Genomic DNA, 13655 nt, shown 5'->3' with positions numbered 1-13655 from the left:
CTAGCCTGGTCCTTTTTAATGAGGTGGAGATAATTACCAGTGTTGGGGGTGTTGTCTCTTTTGCGAGTCATGGTTGGTTGCTAGAATTTGTTGTGGGTAAATAATGGCGTTATTGTTGTTGATTGGTACTTTTAAATAAATTGGAAATATGAGATTATTTATTAGCGGTGGAGATTTGTTTCTGAATTGTCAGTTTATTATTTTTTGTGAAGAGTGAACAGCAAATAATCATCTAGTATGTTCATTGCAAACAAGCTAATGAATAATTTGATAAAAATAATTTACAGATCACAGAATAACATTTCGAAATTTAAAACAGTACTCTTAATTTACATATTTCGAGCCAACAATGAAAGACAAACTTTCAAAACGACAAAAAACCTGTTATGTCCAATTTATATTAATTTCCAGACAGTAAGAGGAAGATTTACAAATTAAGCAGGTTCTTTATTCAATGCTCAATTATGTAATCAATTTTTAAAATCATGAAAACTGCAGCTTAATAATAACTTAGCCATGTTCTTCCTTGTAGTTTCCGCGTTTGGGGTTACTCAATAAGACTGTATGACGAGAAATCGTTGCACATCACGTCAAAATAGAAATGGAGCGACCAAAAGATTGCAGCTTCTAATTTGTAAAATGGTACACCAAAGCCACGATGATCATCAAATTGCAACTAAAGTTACTAAGTTAATAAGTTATTGCGCAGCAAACAAATCATTACAAATACTCGATCAAATAGTTTACCCCTAGTACCATCAGCCACCATACCACTAACTCCACTGTAAACATGTCGAAATAACCTCAGCAGAATTCTACATTAATCATGCACCTCATTATACTTATCAAATCCCTGTTAGTTAGAAAAAGAAACTGATTCAAATATAGATCTGAAGACCAAGTCAAGGCTGAGAAATGACAAGCCAAGCTATGACAAAGTAAAAGAGTCCCACTGGATAGGTTGATATTATCTTCTTTCCCGGGTTATTGGTCGGTTTCAGAAAACATACAGCCGCTGAAACATGGTTTAGTTTTAAAAGAGAGTTTTAGAATTAATGTTGAATGAACTTTCCATCTGAGTATGCCAGTTCACCTCAGTTATTTGAGTATTTCAATTATCACCCTTCAGACATTACGATTTACAAATTTCTAATTTCTTGACAAAGTTGATTCTGTATTCGTTTATATTGAATCATGTTGAATTCAACAATAAAATTAGGCGGCTCACCAAACATGGCCCATACAAAAGCCAGGCCAACAACCACAAAGTCCACAATGAACGCAATAAGTCCTTTCTTTAGACCAAACAAACTGAACATCTTTACTAAAACTGCTCCCACTGCAAGGGGAAACACACAGTAACCCAGTACACATATACTCTGGAAAAAGGACCTGAAATAATGGTACAGTTACCACGTAAAGTAATTGAGCACGTGTTAAGTATTGGAATGTTTAGCTCATTACTAATGTAACGATACAAGGTTCTTCCCAGTTCTAACAGTACAGTTAGGCAGTTTAGTTTTGTGAGACTAATGTAGACATGTACATAACATACATATTATGTACAACAATTAGTACCTAAGAAGATGACTTACAGTCTGCCATCCAGGAGTTTAGAGTTGAGTGTAACTACCCCCGCTCCCACCCAGATGATGACAAATACTTGTGCGAACTGTGGACCACCGTCATGTTTACCATCTGAAATACGTGTTATTGAGGGAAATGTTATTACCCGACTTGTAATCAACTAAAATAAGCTGAACAACTAGACCATGATCTCGCTTAGCTGAATTTATTACAACTTGACATACAGGGCACAGTGAACTTAATGATTAAACAGATAGAATAGGTTGAGGTATATTACAGTCTTTTAGCTATAATCTACAATAACCACTAACCACTGTGTCCTTGGAGAATGATAGCAAGAAGAGTGCAGAGTATGAGAGGTCCCCACAGGTCCCAATCATTGAGTAACAGACTCCCGTCACGTGGTATTATCACGTGGTAAAACTTGCTGCCCACCGCTTTTATATCCCTCATCTGAAATAAGGGGTGAAGTGAGTGGCTTGGTTCGTATAGTCGGTTAATTCTTCTAGATAACCATTTAGTTTGTAATATCTACACTGTAGAATATTGAATGCGACTGTAAATTCACAGTCAATATTCGCATTAAAAGACAACATTAATTTAATCGGGTTAAGACGTATCATATAGCTAACCAATGTAGTGGATATGGGTTCATCCAGTGTGTTCTCATCTGAGCCGGGTGTGTTAGGAACGAATATGTTGCCACTCATGTTGTTGTCCACATCTGTTGCTGGTAGGCTCGTGTACTCCGGACCAGACATTACTATACACGGATATTACCGTTACAATACACACCATTAGTCATTACACTGTCACTATATTTTATAGGTTGCTTGGTTTTTTTTCTGTGGCCTATTATTAATTATTATTATTATGTATCGTCGATTTTTTAAAGTCTCGTCTTTTTTATTTTTATTTTTATTCCAAACTGAAAGTACTGGGACTCGTTCTGCTAAATGAGGTGAGTAAGGACCCATCTTGGGTTAATATAAATTATAATATTATACAAAATAATAAGTGTATCAAATACAACTGATTATGCTTTGGTTTTCTTTGGGGGTCATATACAAAACCCGATTACATGAACATTATATAACAGATTTTAATATAGACTGCAAAGATTCAATTGAAAAAAATTCAACACAAAATTGTTCAACCAGTTTTAGTCTAAGCTTTATATCTTGACACTCAAAATGTAACGATGAAATGTTTAATAAATATGATAAGCACTCTGCTCTAACATCTCTTCAATACCAGTATACAATTCATTAACTTTAAAATCTGGGAAAAAATACAGTTAAGAAAGGGCTCCAGCTCATGATCAAATTAGCTAGGATATAAAATGATAAGAGTAAACCAAAACATTTAACAATATCAATCATCATTGCTAATTTCAAATTTAAATAAACCTATTTTTACATTCATTTTAAAGCTGCTGCTGTTCTCTCCCAACGAGTGTAAAAAGTCTTTTGTGATTTTGTCTATGTTTCCCTCAGTCTCAATCACAAATTTCACCTTTTCACAGGACGGATTTGGTTCTGTATCATTGATGTTTACACCAGTGATGTTTTCACTATTGGTATTTTCACTATTGATATTTTCATCATGATATTCAATCTGATCATATGAAAGTAAAGGTTCTTTTTTGATCGCACAATCTACTTTATCTTTTCCCTCTTTTTGTAATCTTCTTAACTGTAGTATTCTTCCAATTGCTTCAGCTCTCTTTATATCTCTGGACTGATTTCGATCTTCACCATGATATTCAATCTGATCACAAGAATACGATGGTTCTTTTTTGATCGCACAATCTACTTGATCTTTTCTCTCTTTCTCTTTTTGTAATCTTCTTGTTTGCAGTATTAGTCCAATTGTTTCTGCCTTTCTTTTCTTTGCCTGTAACTCTTCTATTTTATCCATGTAACATAACTCATTGACCTGAACAGGATAATCATAATAGAAAAAGTAATGATGAGCATATCTGAAAAAATTATATCAACTTTTTATCCAATAGATCATAAAGCAATATGTATCAGAGTCGACAGATTTCATTATATGGACACGTTCATAAAAAAGGTGCAATTCAGCTCTCAATTTTTTTAGCCAAAATTTGTTTTTTGTCAAAAATGAACCTTAATATTGACCAACTTCAACCAAACTTTCAGAATATGCTTGTTTTTACATAATGAAGGCTATGTTGGCAGAATAATTAACAAATATTGATATTTGGGCAAGTTATGACACAAAACTCACTTTTGTGACTTTGGAAGCCACTCACCCATTCATTTAAAACCAGATTGTTGTGCAACGTACTTGAAGGTGTTTAATACACACTTTTAGGTAAGTTAAGCGATAAAGGGTCAGAGAGTCACATATAAATGGCTGAGATAGAGCAAAAAAATCACAATATGGCCAAATTTGGGGAAATTAACGTTTTTAACGATAGATAGCCAATATCAAAGTTCAGAAACAATTTTCTACAGCTCAAAATATGGCGCAAGCAAGAAATTAATCAATTATTTTCTGTTAAACGGTCACAATCGACACAAAAATCACATCTAATTTTAAAACAAAGTTTTAATCATTTTTCTAGACTCATAATTAGACATTTAGACTGTTACTATTTTGTTTTGCTACATTTGAAATTATCTTAGACTGTTCTGAGCATGTAAGGCTACATATAAAACACATTTATCACGTTTGAAAGTTTGAAATGCGAGAGATTGAGTTTATTTCTCAAATTTGCCATCGTCACTTAATTATCTTCTGAAATAGAATATAAATGATGAATCTTAGCTTGTTTGATTCTCCTATCTTATGTTCAAGTGATATAGGGCTTGTTTCAGACAATAAAATCACATCAATTGGTTAAATTAAATCCAATAAATTGCAATATGTATGATAGAGAAAGACCAACTGTGTTGTATCATAGAACTATAAAATCGATCTGAAATTGCTGTTAAAAAACGTTAAAACTGGTAAGTTGGTGCCACTGTTGACTCAAATATCACACAGCACCCCCTATCAAGATTCTAAAAAAAGTGCGATGAGATTGGATTTTGACACTAGAAGTGCGATTTTCACGTGTCACGTGTAGTGGCGAAATGTACTCCCCACCCACCCCCCCCCCCCCTCCAGCCTGCAATTTCTTGCCCCACTAATTATTTTCTATTTAAAAAGATTTCGCGAGTCCCTTTGTAAGCGAAAAGTATGTCACTGTTATTGGATCCATGAATAACGAAAAATTTACGTGCGTATTTTTATGAATTATATTATGTTACATATTGTAATTATAGTAAGCCTCACGTAGCCCGATGGTTCAGGGCGCGCTCGCCAAGCAGTTGACTCGGGTTCGAGTCTCATCAGCGGTCATTCTTTTGGCAATTATTAATTATTTTACTAAAATTATCATCAGAGCACCTTGTTATATACGTTATCCGATAGATTATACTGTTCGTACTTCATCTAGAGAACTAAGATCAAGAGAAGACTGGCATTTAAGGATTTGTCCGGGGAAGGCCTCGTTCACACTGGAACATGTCAAATTATTGTAAACGGAGTTATCTGGTAATGTTTGTTTTGTTTATGGCTAGAATTTAGAATGGAATCAATGTGATGAGGATCCAGAGTTAATTACCTGCTAGGATTAATAAGTCAGTTCTCCAGTTGAAGAGACCCTTTCTCAAACTTTTAATTCACTATGCCTATGGCAGTATCAAGTATATTCTGAGAAAGATTGAGTAGACTGTAGCCAGGAATAGTACCTCCTTTAATGGTAACCATGGTAACTATAGTAACCACTGTGAATCTTGATCTTATAACAACTAGTATCCTTTAAGACTTAGACAGTACAATGAATAAACACGCTGAAAAGCGATGAAAATGCAAGCGCGCGACCGAATATGTAGTGCTGAAAGAGGGTGCCGAAATCTCGCAGAGAATCTCACGATATCGTGAGCCTAGCTATGAGATTTAAACGAAACTCGCAAAAATCTGGCAAAAATCTCGCGCGCGTTACGTCGAAGTTTTCACGCTATAAACAAGTGATAAAATACACGTTAAGAGTATAAAATACATGTTAAGTTCCTAATTACCTCAACTTTTAAGTTAAACTTTTTCTGTTTCCTCATTTATTTACAAATTTTGTGCGATGAGTCCGGCTCGCAATCTCGCATAAATCTTGAGCTGGGCACAGCACACATGCCGAAACTCCTTCATTAACTAGAGACAATAAAAGTTGATGATATAGAACGCAGAATAAAATTAACTCTGTGGTTCAGCAAATAGGTCGAGATTTTTTCGTGTGATTATTGTGCCAATAATTGACCGAATATCGATTTCAATGAACTTTTCAGGTCTAAAATTGTCTCAAGAAAAAGATTTGATAGCATAGAAAACGCATACATAATCGTTAATGGGCTGAAACTGCAATTAGATAGTCACAATCGCCTTTTATACGTGATTTTTGTGTTCAAAGTCGGCCTTTTTTGTCATCATGCCTGACACTATTGTTCATTAATCAATTATAAACGATTTTGATAGCTTCAAAACCGATTTCCGCTTCAAATATCACACTTGACTTGAAAACTACAAGAATAGAAAATAAGTTAGGACTTTATCTTGTGTGATTATTGTGCTAAAAATTGACCGATTATCGATTGAAACCAACTTTTCAAGTCTAAAATGGTCTCAATAAGAGATATAGACCAAAGAGCAATGAAAAAATGTACGATAAATGGGCCTGAACAGGAAGTTGATAGTCACAGTAACTTTAAATATGTGATTTTCGTGTTAAGTTTTTGCCTGGTGTTACAGTTTTCAATTCAGATTACTATTTAAAGTGTTTAGTCAAATTCATGATACATAGCAGCAGTTCAAAACCTAAAACACGGTAAACAAAAACAAACACACGAAGTACTGACAAATTTACTGCCTAGTAACACACTACACAGAAATGTGATTATTGTGTGGAATTTAGCCCCACTTTGGCAAGCAGAATCACGAAACTCAAGAATGTATACACACACGATGACATCTAGCAACATTTTAATATCCAATTAGTGAATTAAGCACTTCAAATTCACCTCTGAAAATCTGCCATTTTTTGCATTGAAATGTGATTATTGTGCTAAATTGACCCTCTTAACGAATAAAAACGTGTAGAATCGTATCATATGACTGATAAGAACTTGTACTATCAATATTGACCATACAAAATGAAAAATAGGCCCCATAATAGAGGTTGTGTTAAACCAAAAATAGAAATTTTGTGACTTTTGTGTTATTTTCAGAGCCCCAAACTAAACGACTATCACTCCGTAACTAAGGAAAAAAATTATTTGGCGATTTCAGCATTGCAAAATTTGAACGTTTAACTTAACCATGGGATGATTATCATGTTTCTCATTTTGATAAGAAGACACAAAAATCACAGTTAACAAATTTTGGCTGAATTTCATCTTTTTTATGAACGTGTCCATATATGTATAAATAACACGATATTCAATAAAACTCAAAAACTTAAACATTGAAAAATTGCATCTGAAAAGTATAAATATCCCCAACACAATAGTTACTTTAAAGAGATCACAGTAAAAATTGTTATTTCTGCTCCAGTAACAATCTAACAAATACAAACTTCCCAAAATGGAAATAATAACATAAATGTCGATCTTAATGTAATATTAAATTAAGATGTTATATAGCGCTGAAAAAGTGACTTAGAATTCTGTCTCCATGGAAACATGTGGTAAGATTTGAGAGTATATTTTCTGATAATATCTTCATCACTATCAGTTTCCCCGCTCCCAGTGTCACCGTTATCAGTGGTCTTATCTGTCCCATTACTACCAGAGTTTTTGTCAGTGTCCATGTCAGTAACACCACGTGACACATCACACATAACACCCTCCAAATATAGCTCGAATATATCTTCCCTCAGAGCACCGAGTTTCATCAGTCTTTCTAATATCTGCCGGGCTCTGCTCATTTCAATTTGGTGGATAATAAGATACTTGGCTAGCAGGTACTGACTTTCTTTAGAGTTGACTGGTATGGCGTTAATCTTAGAAAACATCTCTGTTATTGCAGTTGAAGGTGAAGAGTCAGACTGCAACTGAAGTTTCAGGGAAAGGCAGGCGAACTTGGCCTGGAGATCAGAGTCTTTGGAATTAATAGAGCTGCGAAGTTCTTTTGGCGGATCTACAGACAACATGAGACATTTAATAACTTGTGAGACATCACTACTAGTGGTCGGCAGGTGTTTAGATATTGACTTCATATCTTCTGATATCCAACAGAGAACAGCCTGGAATACGCTCACATCCAACTGAGCAGCACCTTCATTACCAGACATGCTGTCTAGAATACTAGATGCCATTCCATACTGCCCTCGTTTCATATGAGCCAGTGCCAGCCACAAGCTGTGATTGTTCTCATTTAGAGTGGAGTAGTTGCCCAGTTTACACTGCACTCTGTCAATGTTCCGTTTCAGTTCCACCCTTACTTCAGTTGTAGGGGCTAGAGTGGTTGCCTTTACATAGTGCTGAAGAGCTTGTTTGTGGAGGTCTAGCTGTTCGCTCAACACTCCTGATATGTTGAAAAGTAGCCAATCAGCTGAGTGTTTCAGATAAGAACACCGAGTAGTCAATGTCAGTACCTCGTGTATCATTTCAGTACTCATTTCACTCGCACAGAACTTAACCGTGTACTCCAGCGTACCTTCAACTGTTGTTCTTCTCTCTCTGTCTTGAATCAGGTCCTTGAAAATCCTCCCAGCTTCGTCCTCGTAGCCCATCTGACGGGCAAGGTACGCCATGGCAACCCAGCACTGCGCGTACTTGGGATCATTACTTTGTGCTTCTGAGTAACACTGGTTAGCAAGCTGGAACTCATTATTCAACATGTAGAGTAAGCCCAAGTTGGTCCAGGCTGCAGGGTTATCGTCCTTATTGAGCATGAGAGACTTGATGTGGGCGTGTTGAGCCAGGTTGTATACCTTCCGCTTTATACATACAGCTCCGAGCATGTTCCATGCCAGGTGGTCACGTGGTCTGAGACGAACAGCGCGTTTAGCGAGGGTCAGCGCGTGCAACAGGTACTCCTCTTGGTATCCTGCCAGTTCTAGATATGATCTCGTTAGATCTAATAGATACTCAGAACAACCAGGCTCCAGTTCCAATCCTTTGTTGTAAGATTTAACTGCTAAAGTAACCAGACCTTTATCCGATATCTCCTGCCCCTCAACATCTAGAGCAGTCTTTATATTGTTAGGTAGAGTGAGTGTAGAGTCCCTGAGTTGCACTAACAGCAGACAAACATCCCCCAAATACTTCCAGGTAACAGACCACCTCGGTTCAAAGTGCAGCACCTGATCTAGGTACTGAACACACTGATTAGCAAGGGACACAGCGTGAGCGTACCTAGCAGAGTGGAGAACACAGTTAACAGCTAACTGGTACACAGATTTAACACAGCCTAGCAGAGCTGGCCCGTACGATCTGTTGCTCTCCAGAACCTCCTGGAACAGAACTAGAGCTTCATTAGGACGACCTAGTTGGAGAGTATGGCTGCTAAACTGTACTGTCTGTAAGAGGTAGGCTCCAGCTCGGCCGCTTTACTGTACGACTTGTAGGCTGATCTGTACTTGCCTAATGACAGGTACTTTTCTGCTAGCAGTTCTAATGTTAACGCGTCCTGGGTGATAGGGTTGTGTTTAAAACAGTTACAATAATGTTAAATGTACTATCGGTATAACCGATATAGATAACGTGTACAACTATTACAGATAAGAGAGCAATACAGTAAAGAGTTTGAAAAAAGAGAGGAACTTTTATAATAACAAGTTAGTGTTGTTGAATAAAGTACTAACCGGGGATATCTTAAGAGCCTGCTGAAGCTGCTTTATAGCTTGGTTGGGTTTGTTAGTGTGCAACATTGCCAGTCTTACATGCAACTTGTGGTCACGCGACGTCTGAAAGAAACTGGGTATTAAAACTAAGGTTTACTTAGTGAATTTTAAAACGTCGTTATACCTTATCCAGGTATTAATTTATGTTACACTTACGTTTTCATAAAAACCGAGGAAAAATAAAAACTGAAACAGTTCATATTGCATATTACCGTACGTACCTTTAGTATATGGTCATGACTCTTGATATTGAGTTCTTTGATCATATCGTCTGTTTGAGGGAGTGAATCTAGAAGTTTCAACACATCCAAGCTACCACTGATTCTTATTGATTTCTCGTAATATCTCGCTGCTGCTATGGGATCTTTATGCTGCTCCTGTAAAACAATGTTTACGTTTATGTGCCTAATGTACTCTTTTGAACACTGACATTGTTCTTAAAAGTAATCCCAGAATTAAAACTCTCGTCAATACATAATAATGAGATATGTTTTTGTTTTTGAAATATTTGTACACTAACTCGGGAAATGTCGCCTAGGTAAAAGAGTATGGTGGGATTCTTCTTGTCGTTAACATAACACTTGTTGACAATCTTCTCAAATTCACTTTTGTCATATTCCCCTTCCTCCACTTCCTTTTTTAACACCTAACAAATGGATGTGTTTATAACACGTACAGAACATGTGATTAATAGGAAGATTATTGTCGCAATAGCGTTGTAACGTTGTAACGTTACTAATATTTTTGATACCGAATAATACCCTTTTCAGAATCCACATTATCTTTGAAACAAAAAGTGAAATGAAGTTTACAAAAACGTGAAACATCGAATTGAAATTTATGTCATTTAGATTCTAAGAAATTTTATAAAACCTTCAGAAGAAGTGTAGAGTAGGTAAAGTTTTTAGGATGAGCGGCTCTGACCGAGAGTAACTTCTCGATGTTCACGTGTCTGTCTGTGTTTTTCTTAATGTACTGTTTTACTGCATCGACCATCGGGTGGGGCTGAATAGATTAGTTCATTTTATTAGGACTTGTTACATTACAAGCAGATAAAAGGATTTGTTCATAACCAGAAGATGATTTTTCGTGGTAAAATAAATCAGAGTTTTTTACTGAAATAAAACTCACATGTTCGCAGGTGAGTATAGTAGTTGAGTTTTTCATAAGGGCTAACCAAGCCTCTATAATAGGGTCCTGAAGGGCACACTCCTTCAAGTAAACGAGGTCATTGGGAAGGTTGAAAGTGTGGATCACATAACATCGGAACCTCGCAACTAGTTTCAGTAGCGAACTGTTGTGATAAGTCGGCCTTTCTTGCAGAATCTTCTCTAGGATTCTGAAAATAAGGGAAATTAATCGGTATACTTTTAATGTTTCACATACAGGATTCATGAAATTCAGCACCACCTATAATGGTCGTGAGCCTACAAATAAATAATGAACAACCAATACACCAACATATGATACAACAATCAACATATTATATTAATAATATGATAATTAAATCCCTGGTTAAGCTAAAGATAAAACAAATTAAGAAGACTCACGCTAAATTGTCAGGTATTTTCTCGACGTCTTTCCTGATAGTGGTACGAGCCACACTTCTCAAAAACATGACAGTAGGGTTACCATCGTGCACAGTACAAATCTCGTCATGGAAGCTGCACGTGCTGTTATAATGGCTACACGTGGCATTGTTCATCATGTCACCAGTGCACAGGTCTATAACGTCCTGACATTTGTCATAGTCCAGATCTTGTAACAGATGGAAGATCGTTTTAGCAGTACATTTGTCTTTTCTTAGGATCAGTGAAGTGTCTTCTAGTGAGACGCTAACATCCTCTCTGAAATATAGCAAAACTAGAAAACCCGCTCGTAGAAAGTAGATGTGTTCGAAGAATTGATGAAATCAGTGATAGAAATAGAATACATTTTTTAAATTTTGAACAAAAAACATTGACCACAGCCTAGCTGTGAAAACATTATTATTGAAACCGTACGGAATTTGAAGCTTAGGAGAGCCGTTCCAGTCGCTTATTTGATCCCATATAATCCACAGCTGAGCTGACAGTGTTTGAGAAGGCCACCACTCTTCGGTATTAGGGGTAACTTGTACTCCTGTCTCGTCTGATCCTATGGAGCCTCCACTGGAATCTACTCTAACTGAGAAACTTTTATTAAATTTGGGCATTTTGGTTTACTTGTTTGTTTGCTATGTTTTTAGTAAAAAGTATGTAATATTGTGACACTTACAACATTTTTTACCAGGTTTTTCGTCATTGAGGTACCATTGTTTTTACTCACCATTCTGTCTGTAGAAATCAAGATTAGAGACCATCAAGTTTATTAGATCTTTGGGATCTTCTCCTTGCTCATTCAAAAATGATCCGTACTCATAGTAGAATTTCATTTTGTTGCTGGTGGGCATAAGATCCTGAAAAAGGATAAATATATGATAAGCTAGAATGAAACGTTTTTACTGAGGCACAGTATGCCTAGAGCTCAATCTTTAGCCCCAGATTAAGTTGAAAGATTAAAGTATAAAAGAGATTATTACGAAATTAACCTTATCCTTGGCAAGTATGAAATGAAGTTGCTTGTAGCATAGAGCGCTGTTCGTTTTGGAGACCTCAGTGAACATTATTCGCTGTACTTCCCTCGCATGATCAAGGGATAAACATAACAGAGTCTCTGTAAGAAATATATGTCAGTGTTTAATGTAAATTATATATATGATTGTCAGTTAATATACATTTTAGCTGAACTTGAGAATCTAACGCTGGTCATATGTCTAAATAACTTTGTTTTACAACTTAATTGATCTCAAATTTATTCAGGTGAATATTAGGTGTTAGTTTCTCAATTCTGCAACTTACGAAAAGAAAGATCATATTCAGCTACCTTCCAGTGACAGAGACTGATCTGTTTTTTCATTGGTTCAGCATTTTTTATTTCGGGATCCACTTCGAGAAGCTTCTTTAGCACTGAAAGCTTTTTCTGAAACATTTCAGTAGTTATGAATAGATCTGTTCCAGGCAATCAGTCACACCAACAAGTTTAGGTCAGCAAAATTTTGTTGGTTTTAATAACATTAATCAGCTAAATCTCTGTTTTCAGTACCTGGGGAGGTGCCCTATCATCATCAGCATTGAGCATACAAAGACTTAGGCCCTTCAGTGCATCTAAGTAATTTGCATCAATGGAAAGTGCTCGTTCATAAGATAGTACAGCCGTTGGAAGCTGCTGTAAACGGTAGTAACAAAGTCCTTGATAGTAGAAAATCTCTGCTGAATGAACATCACGTGATATCAGTTCCTGAAATGATTTATGTTTTAAGGGTCGTTCATATGTAATTCTTTTGTTTCCTTTTTTAACCACCTCTCCCCCGCCACTTACAGTTTTATAGCTAATGTCACAATTCTACTAGCGTAACCATTTAAATACCCTGTGACCTGCCCTCCCCCTAAATTATTACGTGATAAAAATCGAAAGATTGTCATTCAATATATTGGTAAAAAACAAACCTTGCAAACTAAAAGAGCATTTTCGAACTCTGCAGCCTTGAGATGGATCCTTATCTTTTTCCTAGCAGCTTTAAATTCCTTTTCCATTCTATGCAACAGTGGGTTACAAATTACGTACTAACAGGTGACAGGACAGTCAGGCAAAGGAAATACACGAAACATGATGATCTATGAATGGAAAATGATTATTCCATGTCTATAATTAAGGGCCTGGTGGCTTTGACAAAACAACAGGTTCAAGCCAAACATGTAACTTCAATCCTGGATTCTTGTCTATGTCAGAAAATTGTGAAGTGATTTATTAGAGAGAATAAAGAGAAATTATTCAAACAATATACACATAATATAACAATAACCCTAGATAAAAATTCAATAAAAATCTTATTTTAACTATACTACCACTTTTTATCCCTCTTTCTCCTCTTATAGAGAGAATAAATGATTTTTTATCGTCGTTAATCGTAAATAGACAAAAAAAAAGAAAAAAAGGGGGGACCCCCAACCCATGTAGCTGAGACACCTCACAGCAAGTAGACCAAAGTGGCTCTTGCTTGTGATCGGTGCATCAACTACCCGCCGAAGCGGTGGGTTGGGAGTCCCCCTAGTAGAGGCTCTTACGGGCATTGTCTGCT

The 13655-nt window shown here is 36.3% G+C and overlaps 2 protein-coding genes across 2 annotated transcripts; both read right to left on the bottom strand.

The window, feature by feature from the left end:
• Window positions 1–233: 233 nt before the first annotated feature.
• Window positions 234–2346, bottom strand: LOC134819189 (protein YIPF6-like). Its single transcript, XM_063828988.1, has 5 exons — window positions 2220–2346; window positions 1899–2040; window positions 1596–1698; window positions 1229–1392; window positions 234–1015 (listed from the first exon to the last, which is right to left on the bottom strand). The coding sequence occupies exons 1-5, from the start codon at window positions 2295–2297 to the stop codon at window positions 903–905; spliced, it is 600 nt and encodes a 199-aa protein (XP_063685058.1). The 5' UTR covers window positions 2298–2346; the 3' UTR covers window positions 234–902.
• Window positions 2347–6504: 4158 nt separating this feature from the next.
• LOC134823512 (uncharacterized) lies at window positions 6505–13193 on the bottom strand. Its single transcript, XM_063835004.1, has 13 exons — window positions 13024–13193; window positions 12620–12814; window positions 12376–12496; window positions 12066–12190; window positions 11804–11933; window positions 11500–11662; window positions 11047–11343; window positions 10628–10835; window positions 10370–10501; window positions 10017–10142; window positions 9718–9873; window positions 9458–9559; window positions 6505–9282 (listed from the first exon to the last, which is right to left on the bottom strand). Exons 1-13 carry the CDS (start codon window positions 13108–13110, stop codon window positions 9139–9141), a joined length of 1986 nt encoding a protein of 661 aa, XP_063691074.1. The 5' UTR covers window positions 13111–13193; the 3' UTR covers window positions 6505–9138.
• Between the last annotated feature and the right edge of the window lie 462 nt (window positions 13194–13655).

The sequence above is a fragment of the Bolinopsis microptera genome, chromosome 1 (assembly GCF_026151205.1).
Source record: "Bolinopsis microptera isolate Bmic1 chromosome 1, MBARI_Bmic_1.0, whole genome shotgun sequence".
NCBI lineage: Eukaryota > Metazoa > Ctenophora > Tentaculata > Lobata > Bolinopsidae > Bolinopsis > Bolinopsis microptera.
This window is presented reverse-complemented; position numbering and strand designations above follow the sequence as displayed.

Coding starts and splice junctions, on each gene's coding strand:
- LOC134819189 (XM_063828988.1), bottom strand. CDS start 2,297: ATGAGTGGCAACATATTCGTTCCTAACACACCCGGCTCAGATGAGAAC. Junction 2,041..2,219: donor AACCCATATCCACTACATTG/GTTAGCTATATG, acceptor CCCTTATTTCAG/ATGAGGGATATAAAAGCGGT. Junction 1,699..1,898: donor CATTCTCCAAGGACACAGTG/GTTAGTGGTTAT, acceptor CACGTATTTCAG/ATGGTAAACATGACGGTGGT.
- LOC134823512 (XM_063835004.1), bottom strand. CDS start 13,110: ATGGAAAAGGAATTTAAAGCTGCTAGGAAAAAGATAAGGATCCATCTC. Junction 11,344..11,499: donor TCTCCTAAGCTTCAAATTCC/GTACGGTTTCAA, acceptor GCTATATTTCAG/AGAGGATGTTAGCGTCTCAC. Junction 9,283..9,457: donor AGGCTCTTAAGATATCCCCG/GTTAGTACTTTA, acceptor CCTATCACCCAG/GACGCGTTAACATTAGAACT.